The sequence below is a fragment of the Silene latifolia genome, chromosome 10 (genome assembly GCF_048544455.1).
Source record: "Silene latifolia isolate original U9 population chromosome 10, ASM4854445v1, whole genome shotgun sequence".
Taxonomy (NCBI): Eukaryota; Viridiplantae; Streptophyta; class Magnoliopsida; order Caryophyllales; family Caryophyllaceae; genus Silene; species Silene latifolia.
In genome coordinates this window covers 1401356-1422109 of record NC_133535.1, presented here as the reverse complement: position 1 = coordinate 1422109, position 20754 = coordinate 1401356, and the positions used below count along the sequence as shown (strand labels likewise).

General features: G+C 36.0%; 2 protein-coding genes across 5 annotated transcripts; one reads left to right on the top strand and one right to left on the bottom strand.

The window, feature by feature from the left end:
- Positions 1-396: 396 nt before the first annotated feature.
- LOC141604641 (filament-like plant protein 4) lies at positions 397-10446 on the bottom strand. Of its 3 annotated transcripts, none has more exons than XM_074423075.1 (6): positions 10085-10446; positions 6454-6585; positions 5741-6002; positions 3060-5301; positions 2394-2454; positions 397-1278 (listed from the first exon to the last, which is right to left on the bottom strand). In XM_074423075.1, exons 2-6 carry the CDS (start codon positions 6574-6576, stop codon positions 844-846), a joined length of 3123 nt encoding a protein of 1040 aa, XP_074279176.1. In that variant the 5' UTR covers positions 6577-6585; positions 10085-10446; the 3' UTR covers positions 397-843. The 3 variants fall into 3 exon arrangements, with proteins under 3 accessions (XP_074279176.1, XP_074279175.1, XP_074279177.1); XM_074423074.1 differs by having other exon boundaries at positions 6454-6582; XM_074423076.1 differs by lacking the exon at positions 10085-10446 and adding an exon at positions 7320-7488 and having other exon boundaries at positions 6454-6582.
- Positions 10447-14973: 4527 nt separating this feature from the next.
- LOC141604640 (uncharacterized protein At1g76660-like) lies at positions 14974-20641 on the top strand. 2 transcript variants are annotated; one of them, XM_074423072.1, is made up of 3 exons: positions 14974-15229; positions 17074-18145; positions 20022-20641. In XM_074423072.1, the coding sequence occupies exons 1-3, from the start codon at positions 15191-15193 to the stop codon at positions 20228-20230; spliced, it is 1320 nt and encodes a 439-aa protein (XP_074279173.1). In that variant the 5' UTR covers positions 14974-15190; the 3' UTR covers positions 20231-20641. The 2 variants fall into 2 exon arrangements, with proteins under 2 accessions (XP_074279173.1, XP_074279174.1); XM_074423073.1 differs by having other exon boundaries at positions 15139-15229; positions 17079-18145.
- The last annotated feature ends 113 nt before the right edge of the window (positions 20642-20754 follow it).

Below are 20754 nucleotides of genomic sequence, written 5' to 3'. Positions count from 1 at the left end.
AGTGTTGCAGAGAGAGAAAAAGTGGGTACATTATGAGGTAAAATGATATCCGTCTTCAGCTTGTGACGGATATGTCATGTCTTCAATGAGAATATGTGGTCTAGGGGTGCTACTTGCATGGTTGAGTGTTTGCATCAAGTTGAGAATCTCCCTTTGGGAATGGACGTGGGACTTGGGAGGTTTTTCGAATCAGTTGATTTTGTATAAGATCGTTGTAAAGTATATTATTATACAGTATTTATTATAGTTATCATCAAATAAAGTACATACCATATATTGTACAAATTGTACATGTGCATCCGATTTGTCCCATCCGAACTAGAGTGCTTTTGTGCATGATCCGATAATGACTCAACTCGATAAGCCGACATACAAAGTCTAACATATCCACACTCGGAAATCGCAATCATAAATACTTCATAAAGTCCATGTGTAGTTTTATGCACAAACACAGTCACATACAGTAAGCACAATGCAAACACCTCCATGACTCCATATTGAGCTCATCAAACCTCATCAAGATCAATTTTAGGAGGGAAATGAAAAATTAGATGGATGTGCACATCACTATATACAGCAACATTCCATACATTATGTAGCCCTTTAAACAAAGAACCGAGCTCGAGGTTACTATAAGTATAAATTTCTTACTTCCTCCATTCCAATAGGATTTTACCCTTTTGAAATTCTCCATAATCCATCATTCAGGACATCTACCTCCAATATCATTTCTGAGCGGTTTTTTAAACTGCATTCTGTGAGGAAGGCGGCCGTCATCACCTGGAAAATTACCAAATGGCCGGTTGTTTTCTGTTTTACCAATGATCATTAGATGTTGCAAGCCTAATTGTTGTTCTTCCCCTTTGACGAAAAGAATCTGGTAAGACCACGCGAATGCTTCTCTGGTGTCGGAGTAGAAGAAGCGGAAGAAGATGCTGACTTGGTAGGACTGTGCCTTGGATGGTTCGAGAATGCAGGTGACCTGGTGATGTTTCCTTCACCGTTTGATGGGCTAAATGGTGCATTGTAAAGACCTACAGGTGACTCGGACCCTAACCTTTGAAGAGTAGGGGAAGTGGCAGTGTCCATCTCAACCCGATCCATGCCTCTGGGACTTTGGTCAAATTCATTAAAACTGTGTCTTTTCGGGCTCCTTTCACTGTTGGGCGAACTCAAAAGTTCTGTTTGAGGGCGCATTGACTTCAACTGCTTGCCGAGAAGGTAAATGGTCTCTTGGCATGCTGCTAGCTGCTCTGCTGCAGCTTCCAGCTCTTTTTCCTGTTGTTCATTAACGGGGAAATAGACGATCTTTAGGTATCAAACATGGTCCAAAATGTTCATTGTTATCACTTATCAATAGACACCAAAGACTCGCTATTCATTGAGTTCGATTATGATGTAATAAAACAAAATGTCGTTAGGCTTCATTTTATTGTGAACTACGTGTCATTTAATGCAAGTCTCGATGCAATTTTGAGCCATGTGGAAACAGCCCCTCTGCATTGTTCAGCTCTCAGGCAGGCTACATACAGCTAGCTAGCTAGCCCTTACCATGCTATGATGCTTATCTGTGGGAGCCTTCTGGGAACCAGAGTAATAATGTCGTCGACACAACATGCTCAATATTGGTAATTGTAGACCTGTTGGTCTATCTCAGGTGATTGATCCATAAATGCGGCAGATACTGCCTAACCTTAAAAAACATTTATAACTCAATTGTGTATGTCTGAACCCAAATTCAATACCATGGTATAATTGGTAACTCAGGAAAATGCTCGTTTATCTTGCACTTGACGCATACCCAACTACTAACACTAACGACAGATTACTGCTACATTGGGAGGAGGGCCAGGACATCTGACCCCAGCTGACTTCTTCAGATAACATGGAGTACATATTCGTACACAAGTTATCACTTGCCCTCTTAAGCTCGATAGTTTAGTGGTGAATAATCTGATCCATAAGTTATCACGCGCTAACATTTGTTTCTTCGAGGGCCATTATACTACAAAGGCATGTTACATATATTTCCAGGGTAATTTTTCATCTACTCAGAGACAAAGGGAGATAACATCTCAAGTCCTATAACAATGGGATCCCGTAAAGAGCTGGGTAAAGGTGGATCAGATATATGCAGCCTGAATAACAGTACAAAGAAATGGGATGACCCATAATGAAAACTACGTCTAGAATTGCATCAAATAGATTGCCTAATTCACTATAAAAAGAAGCGTAGTCACTTTAATGAGTCATTTTTTTTTTCTTACGTCATAATTCAAATTCAAACCCAAAGAATACCAAGTCTTTAGCCTGCTGATAACAATGGAAAAATTTACACCAGCAAAAATATGAACCTTCAAGTCACTGCATAATTGATTTAATTAGTGCCTTACCTGTTTGGCTTTAATGTCGGCTTCAGCAGCAGATGATAGGCACACCGCGCACTCTCCGCTCCTTTAGAGAAAGACAAAACTGACAAGTTAGATAATCAGAGTACTTTAACTGCAATACAATTGTAAATTAAAGTAATATTGTGATACAAAAACACTGCTAACATACTAGAGTTTGTAAATAGTAAGTACTCCCTACGTCTCATTCATTTGTTTACTTTTTATGAAAATACTCCTCACAGAATAAAATTGGGATGAGGGAGTAGTAATAAAAAGATGAGTCAATTAACAATTACTCCCTTTTACATAAGGGTTTCCTAAAATAACTTTATTTTATATATATATTTTTTTAAATTACTCCCTTAAGATGCCCTTTTATCAAAAATTGTTTCAAAACTCCAAATTAGGTGACTTATTCTGTCTGTTTTTGAACTTATTATCCATTGTTATGCCTTTCAAAGTATAAATTGGCCAAGTCACAAACGTAGTAAGTTCATAAACAGACGGAATAAGTGACTTAAGTTGGAGTTTGAAGCAATTTTTGACAAAAATGCATCTAAGGGAGTAATTTAAAAAAAAAAAATTATAAAAGGGAGTGATTTTAAAAAACCGGTATGTAAAAGGGAGTAATTTCTAATTTACTCTAAAAAGATTTAAACCAGAACTAACTTTTGCAGCTGTTCTTCAAGGTCTCTACACCTGGCTACAGCATCTTGATGACTTGATTTTTCAGTTTCGAGCTCAATGTTCAAAGACTCCAATTTTTCCCGCAGTTCATTGACATCACCTTCCAATTCCTCAGCTCGCTTCTCAAGAGTTTTGTACGACTCTGCCATACATTTCAGTTGGGTCTCAGCCAAGCTATTCACATTCTTAGAGGACGTCAACTCCGCTTTGATTTCAGATAGTTCTTGTTCCATTTCCTTCAACTGAGATTTAGCCATTTCTAAATCTTGAGAACAGCTGGCAAATTCTCTTTCCAGGTTAGCTTTCTCAGCTTTTAACTGTTCAACTTCCTCCACAAAGCATTTAATATTTACTTCCTGAGGAACCTCAGGATTTGAAGAAGAATCAGAAGTAGGGCCACAACCATTCGAGTAGCTATCGCCTTGATGCGACTTGTTTCCCGGCAATGCAACCTTGTCAATGCAGGTAGGGCTATCTACTTCTGCTTCATTTAATTTGTAACCCAAGAAATCTAAGCCAAGCTCACTGGCTTTGGCCATGACATCGGATAAGGCCAAAATAAAATCATCCACGCTGATCTCATTACACAATACCCTGTTGAAAGTGGCAGAGAACTGCTCAATTTTATGGGTCAGTCCATCACCGTCATTAGATACAACATGGACTGCTCTAGTTTTCTTCTCAAGAAACACAATATAACTGTGAATTTGAGAAATGGCAGCTTCTAGCTCTTGACTAAGTTCCTTATTGTTTCCATTTACATGATCAACTGTGCTATCCGAGCAGTGTTTTTCCTCAAAGACGCAAATTATAGAGTGTGGATGTATATTATCTTGAGCTTCCCGCACAGCATGCTGAATATCTTCTAGAACTTTAGACAGATCAGATTCATTCGAGACAGATTCAAAAACCCTGGATATAGTTGACTTCAATTTCACCAACGGCAACATTTCGATGTTTGCAGCCAAATCTCCATTAAGGCTGACTTGTTCTTTATCATTAGTAACAACCCCATTTATAGCTACGGTCTTACTGGGTGAGTTGCCTGAAAATGAATCTGAATCATTACGAGCCAGTTTCTCCATCTCCTCAAAGTCATCCATGAGCTCCAAATGGCTCCCGTTCTCAGATTTCAAAGATTTATCCTTGTTCTTCTCTGATATTAAAGCAGAAGACCAGGACTCTGTACAACTAACTGCATCATCATTTCCATCTTCAGAAAAGGAAGTCAAGCTAGGAGGGTTGCTATTATGTTGACTAAAAGATCTTTCAGCTTGAACCCTAAACCCTGAACCCTTTTGCTGATTGAATGTTTGTAATTGAGCTTCCAAACTTTGAAGCTTGCTTGAAGTCTTGGCGCAGATGCTCCTAGAAGTCTGCAGTTCACTGTTACGTTTTGCCAATGCTTCTTTGAGCATATTTGTTTCTTCCTCCATGGCAAGAAGCCGTTCAGTGAGATACTCATTCTCCTTTTGGAATTTTTGAACACTGTCATGGGAAAATTCAGGCATTGACAACATGTGAGGATTAGATGAATACTGAGGGCTTGAAGGCCTAATAGGAGACCTTCGGAGGCGCGAGTCAACCTGATCTCTACCCAAGCTCTCCACTTCAAGCTTCATTTGGGCCAAAGCAGCAGGCCCAGGAAGCTTCTTTTTTACGAGCCCACGTAACCTCTGACACTCTGCTTCTAACTTGGCAATTTTCTTGACACTTTCCAGTTGTTGCTTATTAGCCACTTCAGCAGTCTTGACACACATGTTTTTTTCCTCATTGCGGATATCCATCTCCTTGGAGACAATATGGAGTTCATATTTTAAAGTGTTTATCTCCCTCTCACAGGATTCAACATTGCTTTTCAAGAGTTCTATCTCAGCTTCAGCCTTTGACTTTTCTTCGCTGACTTTTATAAGAATGTTAGAACGCTCCTGCAATGACCTGGAAATAGCAACGCTCTCAGCTTCAGCCCTCATCAGATCTTGATCCAAGCAAGCAATCTTCGTTTCCAATTCATGCTTCATTATATCATACTGCTTGTTCTTGGTGGCTGCAACTTCTTGGAGCTTCCTTTCATTATCTTCCTTGAGGTTCCTTATTTGTCTCATGCATTCTTTAAGAGCTCCATCCAAATGGGCTGCCCTATCCTCTACAGTGAGCTTTGCTAGGGTCACAGACTCTAGATGATTTTTCAAAGCTAAAGCTTCTGCTTCAGCCTTTTCCCAACCTGAAGAAGAGAAAAGTTAATCCTCATACACTTACGGTGATAAAAAAAAACTAATACTACATCTCTGTTATTTATAAATATTACGGCTTATTTCGTTCTAGTGTGGTTTGAGATCAAGGGTGTGTTTGCATAACAATTGGGGAGGAAAAGGGAGGGGCGGTGGAATTGTATTCCTTGACTTGTATAATGAGAGAACTATTAGTCAAAGTTGAGCTGACATCGCTTGACCAAAAAAGTCCAATCGGGAAGATATAAAAGGGATGGAGAGGTAAGATATTTAACTTCAAAGAAAGTGTAGTGAAATGTGAACGGCTTATATAAAAAGGCAGATGGGTACTGTTTAATTAAGTATAAAGAGACAGTACTTTAGCCCAGCAAAACTATTATTCCCGACGGCAAAACTATTAATTCCCGTGCACGAAACAATCTAGGACTGTACCTGAGACTGCTTCCTCAGCAACCTTCGCATGCTGTTTAACAAGTTCTTCCTTAGTAGTGATCTCCGAATTGGCAGATGAAAGCTTCTCCCTTAGCTCATCAATTTCTTCCTCTAATGTTTGCATTTGGTCTTCATACGCTTTTGCTTGATCTTCAAACATCTTTTCATTCTCCTCATAGATTTTTATTTGATCTTCCAATCCAGTCAAATGACTGTAAGATTCCACGGAAATTTGAACATAGCTTGATTTTTTGTTATGATCCTGGGGTAAAGAAGACGGAAAATAAAAGATGTCAGTTTGTTTGAAAAAAAAAAAAAAAGAATAATGATACAGTTATAGAACCATATGTGAAAATGATCCCAATAATTTTAGTACAGCTCAACTAGTTTCTAACATTATAACTCAAAAATATCAAACCAGAAGTATATAAATTAATAACACTTGAAACCATAGTGTCGCATTGACTGAAATTTAACTCCCTTCGATTCACATTTACATAATTATCTTTGATTTTTCTTGTTTGGTTGATTCGTAAATCCTTCTATATTCTCTGTGGGCCTACTTTTCAGAAGTAAAACAGCCTTACTGTACTAATATTTAAGGGTAAATCATTTTCTTCAATATTGTGTCATTTTTCAAAACAAAAGTTCTTTGTGAATCATACATTTTGAGAACTCAGGAAGACTGTCATAGGTCAACAGCAGAAACAAACCTTATCAGCATGAGATCCACCAGAAGGCAAAGAAGCACCAGCAGAATCAAGTGTAGCAATAGCCTTTTCTGCAGCTGACTTCTCAGATGACTTTTTCTTCCACGGCCAGCTTCGACGGTCCATATTTCACTGCTTTTTGCCAGCACATTACAGAAGTTAGGCACTATGAAACTGACTTAAATGTCGCTTAAACTGAGGTTACTGCTACATATTACCCACATCAACTTACTTTATGCAGATAAAGCAGATTATTCCAAACAAAAGCATGCAACAGCATGAAAGGCTCTAAAGTACTCCCTCGTTCCCATTTATAATATCTAACATTTGACTTGGTTAATCGATTTTAAGTTTGATCAACATTTAAGGAATATGAGTACATAACATATATAGAGAAACAAGTATAAAAGAAAAAAAAAAAAAAAAAAAAAAGTATAAAAAAAAGACCAGGAAGAGACCAAGAAATTAAAAAAAAACTTTTTTAACAGAATTTTTAAGAGCATAAAAGTAGTAATAGATAATATTGGGAAATATAACGAAGAGGATCCGAAGTCTCAATCTGATTTCCCATTCTATTGAATAAAAAATGATGATAGAATAGACAAAAGCACTGACGGTCATTCCATTGAAAACGATTCCCCTTGTCTTTCTTCCCCTAACCTCACCAAATTTACACTCCAAGCAACCTCAGCATCCAAAAGTTAACCCTTACTTTCAACATTTATAATCAAATCAATCAACACAATATTGTGTACAAACACCGTAATTAATCTAATATATTTATCCAGAAGTCCAGGATTCTGGCGACAATAAAATGACTGAGCGCAAAACGTTAATGCACTCTAAGAATCATAAAGGAGCTTTTATACCTTCCCAACACTAGTCTGCATACTCGTATTAACTCCCTCCTATAATTGCTTGATGATGTCAAATCTATTTTTGTGAAGCACCTTTGATTTTTGCCTAATTCCACCAAATTGTTTCTATTAGTACTCTATCATGCACGTCCTCGTCAGTCGTGTCCCTCATACGAACAAGTCTAGACACTTTTTTTCCCTTTTGTATCAAATATTGCCTAAAGTTTGTGAATCGTCTTTTCTCTTGCCTAAAATCATGCCTGGATCGCTTCTCTTCTAGCCATGTTAAGCTTTTTATAGACTATTCCACCTTTCTCCAAATAATTTGTGGATAGTAGGCTACTAAATCTTTTTTCAACTCTCTGGCTAGAAGAGAAGCGATCCGAGCAAATTTCTAATGAACCCCTTCACTTCCATTCATCTCTAAGATATAAAGACATTAGTGAACCACGTTACAAAACACAATGTACTACCATACCATTAACATAGACTAACTTCTTAACAAGCACAAATCCGCAATGCAGAAAGCATTGCTTCTTTGGCATCACCACTGGACAGCGGAATGGTCACTACTTTTACGCACCAATATAGCAATCTCTACAACGTTCCATTTCCTCAACAACTGACCCTATGAACTGTAGCGCGTTGCATTGAATATTCGCAAATAATCCACTAATCTTTAACTACAACTAATATTAGACTAAAAACAAAAATAAAAATTTAGCTACATTAGTCTATATATCTGGCCTATTTCCCAGAATTCTAGCAACTATTTCAGTACAGCAAAACAAAAACTCAACCACCAAAGAAATTTAATACTGTAGTCCACAAGCAAACAGCACATGTACAAACTTTAATGCAGATGGCCAGGGGAGTAAAAGGACAGAAAAAGACACACACACTTATATTTCCCCAAGTGTTAAAATCCAACCAAAAACAAACTCATCCCATATATTGCGCTTCCCAGTTCCTTCATATTTCACTCAAAAATTTTAACATTTCATTCTATTCCGTTTTCCTAAAACAATCGTATAATCGCTCAATCAATGACCTTATGACGACAAGATCAAATACCCAACTAACTCGAAAGCAACGCTGGAGGAAAAGGCTAAAGCTAGGGGGCTAAACACATATCAAAAAAATTGGGTGTACGAATCAATAATGCAATAATTTAAATGTTTTTTCGTCATTTATGAGTCGACTCGACAACCCCAGTTAGGTCTTGTTCTTTTGGACTGCACTAAACTTAAGTAAATAAAATTTAATTACTAAACAAAAATGATCAAAACTGAAATAAAGTCTAAAAGAACACGGCCTTAACAGTTAACCCCATCAATCTAAAATGACTTGACGAAGAGCTCAAAGAAAATACTTCTTCCGGGTCGGTCAATAGTTTACGTTTGCTTTATTTTAATCTCCCAAAATATATTAAACGTAAATTATAGACTCGGCAACCGGACAGTAGGCAGTGAGTAAGAGTAGGGACTAGGGAGTACTTAAATTTATTGGCATGAAAAACAACAAAAATATTTGAAGACATAACATTAAAATCACACTAAAAAAGGGATTTCTACAATACTACAATTCCACTGTTTAAATTACTGTGTTGTTTTTTTTTCCACGGTTTTCTCGGGAATCCAAGGACAAAGTAATAAAACCCAACTCTCCTTTTTCCTTTTTCTTGCATTCAGACACTGTAAATGTTCACTCATTATTGATTTGATATACCAAATCCATGTCTCACTTTTTAATTAGTAGTACAGTCCATTCCCGAGTCAATAATTTACGTTTACTTTATTTTACGAGTAAATATACCATAAACTATTGACCAAGACGAACAGAGTATATTTGAACAATCTTAAGGACCTTCTCTTACGAGTTTCCACTAAACCAACCTAAATAAAACCTTACATTTTGCGAGTCAATCATTTACATTTACTTAATTTTGAGTTAAAGAAAAACGTAAACTATTGACTCGGCCAACCTTCCGCTCTCATAAATAAATAAATAAAATCGTTACATTTTGCTTATATGGATGACAGATGCACGCGGACACAGGACAGTGGGACACTATATGCTCCCTCCCTCCGACTCAATCATTTGTTTATCCATGATTAAAATACCACTCACAGATAATAAAAAAGGTGAACAAGTGATTGAGACGGAGGGAGTATTATTTTATCGGTTTGTAGTTTGTGACTTGTGAGTAGATATGATCGGAAAAAAACCCGAAAGAGACCGTCCATAACAGTGCTCTTTTTAACTTTTTACCCAACAAAATCAGAGAGGCTATGAAATCTAGACCTAGCTATAGTAGAAACCGCTATAGTATTTTTTTTAGAGAGTACAGTTGAATTACTACTTTAATTCAACAAAACTTCCATAAATTGAAAATAGAAAGATCCAATCAATGTACGAACAATTTACTATAAATGAATATTTTTCAAATTAACCGCAATAATAATTAAAATTAAATATTCTGAACTACTCTGGTAAAATAAATAAATGATGCTGATTAATTATAAGATCGAAAATTCGAATTCAGAAGAATATAATAAGCATTTAATTTGAGTTATTTAAGTAACATTCAAAGCTACAGATTATTTATGAAAAATAAATAAACTAATAAACAACAATATACAGCATTAATTCAAAAAAAACCCAGAAAAATTAACACATAAATTGAAAAAACAAAATCGACCAAGATAAATTAGAGCAAATTTAAGAATACCCATGTGATTAAAACTCAAAAATAAGATGAAATTTGAAGAACTCACCAATTAATTTGGGGTAAATGCCTTCAATCAATGAGCAGAGAGTATAATATAATAATATAATAATAAGAAATAATACAAGTAATTAATTAACTAATGAAGAAAAATTAAGAGATCTAAAGTATTATTTGAAAAAATGAGGAGTTTAATTTAATAATGAAGTAAAAATAAGTGGGAAGTTAGATTATAGGGTGGTTATTGTGGTGGTTTGTGTGGTGGTTGTTGTGGTGGAGAGAGAAAGAATAGGATAGAGAGAGATAGGAAAAGAGAGGAGTGGAAGGAGTGTGGGTGTAGTGTTTGTTGAGTAAAAATAGGGAGAGTAGAGTAGAGAGGGGAGGGAGGTGTTTAGGTGTCACTTCAAAGGCTCCAAAAATACAAACATTTAAAATTGATGAGAAATTGAAAATATATTTGATTTTACACAAATTCTCATTATAGACGGACAGTATCCGTCTATATGTATTGACGGATACCATTTCGTCTCACAAAATACCCATTTGCCATAAATTGGAAGCACATGGGGGTGCCCCACCTTGTTCCCCATACCCATTTTATTAGAGGTCTTTACCCGTCTGTTCGCCCCACCCGTCTATATCAAGACCTATTGTTGATTTTAATGAAAAGTCAACTTTTTTATGGTAGATTGATGTTAGAAAGGATTAGTATATTTGGATGGTGATCAATCACAATTATCTCTAATCAATTAGTGGGGATTGTTTGATTAGTGTTTGGGTTTGTAAATAAGTGTAGATTATGTGGGCTGATTGTTAATTAGGTATTGTTCTTTTCGGCTGAAATGAATTGAACTAAATTTATTTAAGATAAATTGAATTGAATTATGAATTAATTTGTGCAAAAATGAACAGAACTAAATTGAATAAAACTGAATTGAACTGAAATGAACTGAAATTAAGTCCAAAAGACGATAATATTTGTTTTAATTGTAAAACGGATTTAAATATTATCACATTATGATAATCAAATAAATCTTTTGTTATTACCTAGATAAATAGCCTTATTATGTGATACGTATTTGGATCAGTTTTACTTTTAAAATGGAAATTTTTGTAGTAGAAAAGAATTTGTGTTGATATAGATATAACCTTGATTAAAATTTATGAGTTATATATTGATACTCAGTGTGTATTCTTGTTTGTGTGTATGTTTATCGATTGTTTATTTATCATGCTTGTGGTGTTTAGGGAAAGGCTAAAATAAAGTAACTATTTCTTCCGTTTTAGTCATTTATTTACCTTTTCATAATTAGATGTCTCATTTATTTGTTTAACTTTCTATATAAGGAATATTTTTGAAGGTTAATTTGACCATCCACGTAACCTATTGTCAACTTGTCATTCTCACAAATGATCTCCTCCCTTTTCCCTGATCTTCGTGTTAAAATCAATCACAATTATACGAATGTGTTGCTTAAGAAATAATACAAAGGCTCCAAATATATAAACATTTAAAATGATAAAAAAAAAAATTAATGGTAGATTCGTGTTAGAAAGGATTTGTGTATTTGGATGGTGATCAATCACAATTATACGTAATTGATTAGTGGGGATTAGTGTTTGGTTTGTGTAATCAAGTGTATAGATTATTTGGATTGTTGGGTGCTATGTATTTCGTTTGGATATAACATTTGATTGGAATCAATGAGTAAGATATTGATGTTTGATGTGTATACTTATTTGTTTGTTTGTGCTTATCATCGTTCTTTAAGATAATACTTGCTAATTTAGTCGTTATAATCCAATATATCACCAACTTATAACCTGTAATTTATAAAATAAGTCGTAAAACTCGGTAATTAAACCATAGAACAACTCTCCAAACATAACCTACTAGATTATGACCGAATTTCCGACATTAGTGGAGTGATGCACAAATGGCACATGACAAAAGTTTTGATATCGTGATCCAACAATAAAATGTTATACTTATTGCACTCATTTATTTAGGCAAAGACTGAGATTAAATAAAAACAAGATAATTATGTAAGGATACACCAGTCTAACTTATTTTTTCTTATTTTCAAACGTTAAATTAAGTATGCCCGTTGTTGTAACACTTAAGCCTATTTCAGTCTTTTTCTCATCTAATCGAGTCCCAATCAACATAGCACACGAGGTAAATCAAAATCATATGTTTCACTTCACACATCAACCTCTGTCGCACTCGTCCCTCTAAATTAAAAACCGACTTAACTTCCTTATTAAAATCAATCAAATTATCGATGACCTTAACTACTCGACTTAATACACAACCATTCTACCTACCAAAAACACAAGCTTTCTTATTCAATCATAGCACACAATTTGTGATAGGAAATTGTAGGAGCGTGGGTTAGTGACATAAGGGGCATCAATCTTTTTCTAGCTACAACATCAAATGATGAAATATGTTTGAATAAAATGTGATTAAATCTTTAAATTTGACAAGGTAGCGTGTCTCAAAAAGTCGTCCTTTTTTGTCAACATAATTAATCATGTATCCGTCTTAACATTAAAACAAGTTAAATATTATTCTATTAGGATATATAAGGCAAATTTTTTATTTTTTCCATGCATTTTATTTTATTTTATTCATACTATTTAACTCGTTTAAACTTCAGAGACAAATATATCTGCGCTAAATAAGAATTTGTGATCTTTAAATTTGACAAGGTAGTGTGTCTCAAAAAGTCGTCCTTTTTGTCAACATAATTAATCATGTATCCGACATTAAAACAAGTTAAATATTATTCTATTAGGATATATAAGGCAAATTTTTTATTTTTTCTATGCATTTTATTTTATTTTATTCATACTATTTAACTCGTTTAAACTTCAGAGACAAATATATCTGCGCTAAATAAGAATTTGTGATCTTTAAATTTGACAAGGTAGTGTATCAAAAAAGTCGTCTTTTTTATCAACATAATTATATGTACTAGTACTAGGTCTAATTAGTCTATTTCTATATCATCTTTATTGTTAATTTGATCATTACTTATATATGGTGTGTGTAGTAAGGAATGTACGTGCATTATTTGCTCCACCATATTAATCATCCATCATTTCAAACATATGATCCATCTATTCCACTTGATTTGCCCATTTTTTATTTTTATTAATATTTATTTTATTATATAGTATCTGCTTTAAGATAAAAATGAGTCAAATATGTTCTCACTTGCGTATATATGACAAATCTTTCGTTAGTTTTATGCAATAATATCCTTTTATCTCATCTATGAAAATGACATAAATAGGAAGATGATATTGTGATGAAGTACTACGTAACTGTTGTTGTATGCACACAACATAATTGATATTCCTGCTATTAATTGAGTTGCATAATATATAGGGAACAAGAGAATTATATACAAACATTTGTCGAATTAAAATCTTGTGTAGTGCAATATAACATGATAGACTGACAGTCATATATATAGTCAGATATTTATTTTTTGTATAGCCTATATGATAATACGAATTTTAATACCTTTACATGACACATTCTCATTTTATTATTTTCTCCAACCAAATGCCCTCCTTCCATCGATTTTTTTTTTTTGTTATGAGCTTAGTACATCCTCTACCTAAGGTCTCAATCTTGTTATGAATTTATATTATAGCAAAACCTATTGCTTAAATACGCATTTTATACTCTTTAAAAGCTTGAAAAAAAAAAACTCCTTTTAATTAGTTTTAAATTTATTTTTATTCCTTTTAATTAGTTTTTAGTTAGATTATTTGAATTATTTTCAATTAGTTTTTAAATAAAGTATTAAAGTATTTGTATTCCTTTTAAGAGACAAAACGGTCTTTGACTCGTATGAGGTCCGTATGACAGCCCACATGAACCGAGTAAAGGCTTTCAATAAAGCCCAATCAAGCTTAATTTTAAACCAGGCCCACTACAACCAGGCTTAAATTTTAAACGGAATATATTGGTGTGTTGTGTAAACTTCATAAAGCCTATTTGATCCGAATGACTCGATTTGGGAACCAAAATGACCCGAAAAGTGTGATCCGATAGATTTCAAACGACCCTATCTGAAAGTGGTTTGAAATGACCCGATAGATCCAGAATGACTTAGTTAATGCGAAATTCTAACCCGGAATGACTAAAAGCGACCCAGAATAACCCGATCCGAAGTGACCCGACTGAAAAATGGCTTGGTAAATTGTTGATCCAACCTAAACCCAACCTAAATGACTCGTTTGGCGGATCTAAACTACAATTGTGGATAGTTGGCATTTGGGAACCATGTCTTATCAGCCTGTCACAGGCACACACTCTAACTTGATAAAACCGAATCGACCCACACCCGAATCAAGGACTTGAATATGACCCAAACCTAAATGACTCGACCCTATTTAACTGTTCCAATCATAAATTGACCGTTAACCTTAAATAACTTGAAAATAACCCACCCAAAAATATCCAGAACTCGAAATGATCCGCCCCAGCCCAAATTCTTGGAGACCCGACTCGAAACCGAACTAATAGACGTTTTCAAATCTAGATCTTTATGTATTCCAATATATTATGCTTTTGTTCTACCTATTCATTTGAGTCCGTTTAACCGTACTTACTTAAAACAAAAATCGAAATAAATATGACCAATTAAAAAAAATAAACGTAAATAATTGATGGGGACAGTTAAATCACAAAATCTCATTATAGACGGCTACTATCCGTCTATAACTAAAAACGGGTCAAGCAGCATACCACATTACGCATAAGACAAACAACAACTTGTGTTGTGGAGCCCAAAAATGTTACTACTTTAAAAGGTATTTGACGCGTCTCTTGCTATAGACGGATATAACAAGACGAATATATCCGTCTATAGTAAGACGAGCTGCAGATAAATGTAATAGATTGGTCCACTACTCAGTACTCCCTAGTCCCTACAGTCCCTAGTCTTGCATAAGCTTGAGATCACTGTTTGCTCACTTTACCTTCCAAATCACTCAACTATCAATCCATCCAAACCTCTCTATCAAATTATATTCAGCAACAAATTCAAATTGTATATTCTGGGTTTTGTTAACTGTATTATAATTGCATTAATAAAACTATAATCTTCTTTTTATTTAACAAAATTTACACTAAATGGGTTCAGAACAAACCAGATTTCAACATCCAGAAAGGGTATAAATCACTAATCTTTCTTGTATTTTGTTCGCAAATTCTTGTTTCAGACGGTCTTTATGTTTAAAGATGTATTCACAATCGATTTAAATAATGTTAAAACGAAAAGATGATTGTGAGAGGTCGTAATTTAAGACCGTCTTAAGCAAGACCTACGTATTTTCTTACTTAGATCTGTTTTTAGCTCATTTTTATGCTAACCCTTTTGCTTGTTTTCCTGAATTCTTGTATTTACTTATTACATTTGTGATTTTGTTCATTGGAATTTGGATCTGTAGTTCTAGACCTTTATGTTTATGTTATGATTGTGGCGGAACCAGGATTTGTCGTTAGGGGACGATAATTTGGAGGGGGTGTAGTAATGGAATAAGGTAAACTAGAAAAAAAATCGACCAAGAATCCCAAGTTTCCCATGATGTTATGATTGTGGCGGAACCAGGATTTGTCGTTAGGGGGCGATACTTTTGGGCAGGGGAGAGGTGGGTAATAATGGAATAAGATAAACTAGGGAAAATAAATCGATAATTTTAACTAGAAATCTCAACTTTTCCATTGTCTACACGTTATGATGATTGTGGCGGAATCAGGATTTGTCGTTATGGGGCGATAATTTGGAGGGGGTGTAGTAATGGAATAAGGTAAACTAGAAAAAAAGTCGAAGTTTCCCATGATGTTATGATTGTGGCGGAACCGGGATTTATCGTTAGGGGGCGATACTTTTGGGATGAGGAGAGGTAGGTTAATAATGGAATAAGATAAACTAGGGGGAAAAATCGATGATTTTAACTAGAAATCTCAACTTTTCCATTGTCTAGATGTTATGATTGGGGTGGAATCAGGATTTGTCGTTATGGGGCGATAATTTGGAGGGGGTGTAGTAATGGAATAAGGTAAACTAGAAAAAAAAAATCGACCAAGAATCCCAAGTTTCCCATGAAGTTATGATTGTGGCGGAACCGGGATTTGTCGTTAGGGGACGATACTTTTGGGCAGGGGAGAGGTAGGTTAATAATGGAATAAGATAAGCTAGGGAAAAAAAATCGATAATTTTAACTAGAAATCTCAACCTTTCCATTGCTTAGATGTTAGGATTGTGGCGGAATTAGGATTTGTCGTTAGGGGACGATACTTTTGGGGTTGGGTGGGGGGTTACTAATGAAATAAGATAAACTAGGAAAAGGTCGATAATTTTAACTAAAAATCTCAATTTTTCATAGCGGGGCGACTGTCCCTGCTAGCCCTCATAGCTCCATTGAGTGAAAAATGACATGACTGCTTGGCAATTCAATGGTAATTAAAGGGTTTCATTATGGAATGATAAATTCTCGAACTGTGTGGTTTGTGATTAATTATTTGTTAATAATATTTTATGACAATTCTCGAAAATGACATGACTGTTCTCTGATTTATATTACTATCTGAATACGACATTTTGAGGTGAGTAGAAAATGACATCTACCCAGGAAACATCTTGATAAACTGATGATTTTTGTGTGAAAAAGGATTGATTATTGATTTAGATTTATCAAATATCATTTAAACAGATCTGCAATTGTTTTTTGGAAGTTTTTAATCATATGAAGTTTTGTGTTACTGTATATAACTGGATTCATAGTTGTATGATTTTGGTCCAATGATACTAGGGCTATAACAGCGGTTTTCGAATTATGTTGTCGTTTAGTATTGTTTTGGTGTAAGGTAAGGCACAAGGATAATTTTCATGCTGACGGGCTTTTATCCTTGAGTACCACAACATAGTGACTTTACCAGTTGACATGTTTGTCGTTTGTATTGCTGGTCAAGTGTTATCAATTTATAGATATTGACACTGTTTTTATGATCAGCGAAGGAAATGGGGTGGATGTTGGGGTGGACTCCCTTGTTTCAGAGTGCAAAAGAGTGGGACACGTATTGCGCCTGCTACTAGGGCACCAGATGGTAACTGTTCAATAAACCAGTCTAATGGTGTACAAGGTGTCGTGAACCAAGCAACGTCACTGGCCCCACATCTTCTAGCTCCGCCGTCTTCACCCGCATCTTTCAGCAATTCGGGCATTCCTTCAACAGCTCAGTCACCCAATTGCCATCAATCATTGTCTGCCAACTCAACTGGTTGTCCCACCCCCATTATGTACGCAACCGGGCCGTATTCTAATGAAACCCAACTGGTTACTCCCCCCGTTTTTTCGACCTTCACGACTGAACCTTCTACTGCTCCTTTTACCCCACCGCCCGAGCTGGCTCACCTAACAACACCATCTTCTCCGGATGTCCCTTTCGCAAAATTCCTTTCATCTAAAAGTGCGGGGAAGGTTAATTATGTGGGTTCACATGATCTTCAAGCCACATACCCATATTCACCTGAAAGTCCTGCCAGCTCTCTTAGGTCTCCCATTTCAAGGACCCCGGGCGACTGTGCTTCTCCGTGGGACTCGTCTCATTCCCCCAAACCCGGAAATTATACAAGAAATGGTTCTGGATGGCGTGCCGAAAATGGTGCCAAATCTCACGATTCTAACTTCTTCTGCCCGGCAACATTTGCACAATTCTATCTAGACCAACCACACTCTGTGGGACGACTCAGTGTTTCGAAGGACTCAGATGTTTACCCTAGTGGTGGTACTATTAATCCAAGCAAGCAAAACAAGAATAGCAAGCAAGATGTTGAGGAGGTTGAAGCTTACAGAGCCTCTTTTGGGTTTAGTGCAGATGAAATGATCACTACCAGTCAATATGTGGAAATAGCTGACGTTATGGACGATTCTTTTACGATGAATCCCTGCACATCGACCAAGTCACAAGTTGAAGAAACTCCGTTACTTGGATGGGGACATGGAGGATCCAGGTCAAGAATGCCAGGTTGCTATTCACCTGGTCAAAAGCCTGCAAAATCAGTTTCATCAAACCGATCTGAAGGTGAGTCATTCTGGCTTGATATTAATATAATTGTTAATAGTTGATGTTTGTGTTTCGGACTGCTGCTGGTAGTGTGTTGTAAATTGGCTTTTGGTTATGTAGTTTGGCTTTGAAGCTACACCATATGATTGTCATTAAGAATAGAAAGAAATTTACTATGGTACGGATTTTCTACCACCCCTCGCTCAAAGTCTCAAACCTGGAAAAAGAATACTGAATTGTTATGTGGTTCACGTCTTCAAGATGTATGATCTTCACCCTTTTAATTTTCGCTGCCATGACACATTAATTGCTCCCTAGTATGCATTTCTGAGCAATAATGATATTGAGCTTTCGACTTGTTGGTTCGTGGTGCATGTTCAGTGAAAAAATTGCAGACAAATAACTTGTCAAGACTAGTATTGTGATAAATCGAGTGAAGTATTTTTTGCAACCAAACGTTTTGGGTAAGACTGTCATACTGTAAGATACAGTAAGAATGTTACACATGGTGTGTTTTAAGGGTTTGAGACCAATTTTCAACTCGAACTTTAAAATCTTGCCACGGAATATTGAATCCTCCTCCCGACTTTATTTTATGACCGTCTTACCTATGTTCTGCCTTTCAGCTATAACATGTATGGATAATGGATTAACAAATAGTGACACTCTCGACTCTTGGTACTTGTAGTAGTATTGAATATGCCCAGTATGCCCACTTTTCTTTTTCTCTGCGTCTGAGTGGCTGAGAGCTGATGGGTCCACATTACGACAAGGCTGAATGCACGAACTGATTATTATGCATGTTGGTTGTGCTACTCTTTGGAGGTGTTTTTCCTTTACGATTGTTTGACCCGCTGAAATCTGAATCTGTTAAAGTAAAGGTGTCCTTATTGTAGCATACTCTATTAATTGGAATTAGAAAGCTAAGGTGCTCATCGTTCAAGATACATCGGTTAGTAAGAAATACTCCCTCCGTACCAGACCAAAGGTAACACTTACTATAAACGGACGTACCACACCAAAGGTAACATTCCTTATTTGGCCCACAACATTACCAAGTTATCCTTATACCCATTTGATATTTACACAAAATGCCATTACATACCCCACCTACTAACCCACAATTAAACCCACAATTACATACCCCACCTATGATGCTCGGACTCGGATACGAGGATCCGACACGGACACGGATCCGAGGGTCCGATCCTTGAAATCTCAAAAACAAGGACTCGGATACGAGGATCCTAATTTGAATTTGGACTCGGCTATTGTTTTATTTTTTTGAAAATAAATTGATTATTAGTTAAAAAAGTCAAAGAAAAGAAAGGAAAAGTAGTTTTTTCATGTTTAACATGAATGAAAACTTTATTACAGCATTAAATTCATGTCAAGATTACTCTTGAAGATCACTCTTGTTATAGGGATGCTGTACAAAACAGATGTTAAAAACAACACTCTCACACCGATTTCTCATAGAAGGATCCGTCAAGGATCCATGTCCGGATCCTGTCCACCGGATCCTCAGGGTCAGGTGAAGAGTCCGAGCATCACAGTACCCCACCTATTTTTTCCCTCTTTACCCTTACTTTTTCCACATTTTCTTAAATACTCCACTTTTCCCTACGTTACCTTTGGTGTGGTACGGAGGGAGTAGTAACTTCTGGTTCCATAGTATTTGTTTCTTCATTTTGATTACCATTGTTTGTTCGGTATTTCATGTTATGCGATTCGTTACAGTATGGAGACAGAGCTTTTTGCAAGGAATTTGAAAGTAGCTATTCCTCGACTAAAACCAAATTGTATAATTTTAACCGCGTTCCTCTTCATTGGAATCATACGCTTTAAATTCCTATTTGGCGTTAATTAATGTTTCTTCTGTGATATGATTCAGAGAATGAACCAGATGAGCATCCTGGGAATGCCTCTAACCAAAGGGCACCAAAGAACATCGTATTGACAGACGACGAGGATATATTTTCAGGGATGGGGAAATCCCGTAAAAACAGGAAATATCACATGGGTCAATCCTGCTCTGATGCTGAGATCGAGTACAGGCGAGGTCGAAGCTTACGTGAGTATGGAGATCTCTCTTGGCATTAGTTTCTTTCCAACACTTGTGCATCGTATCTGACATACACGAGCACTCCTGCTGGTCAAGCCTTCAATATCCAAATCTGCTGGCGGGAGCTAGCTTACATGTGATCGGCAGAGCGTAGAGTGATCTAACTTATAGTTGAGCAGCCTTGCCATGCTACAAGAACGCATATGAAACGGTCTCACAACCCATTAACCCTATAATTCACTGAAAGATGTATAACAACCTAACAGTTTCATACAATACTCGCCAAGTCACCGGCTTAATGTTAATTTGACGTGTCATGCCTCCGGGTTTTTTTGGAAGGTTAGGTAGGCTTGTTTATTAGCTTAGTTCTTGTACACCGGGGTTGATGGAAGTGCATTGTAAGAAGTACGAATACTTGAAAGCTGATCGTATTTGTTAATTTGGTATCTGTACGAGATTGTATCTAATGGCTTTTAGCTTCTGAGGTTACTGAAGAAGTCACTTGTGTGACAATTATACTATATAAAAGTGACCGTCACTTGCCAATGAAAAAAATTCGTAT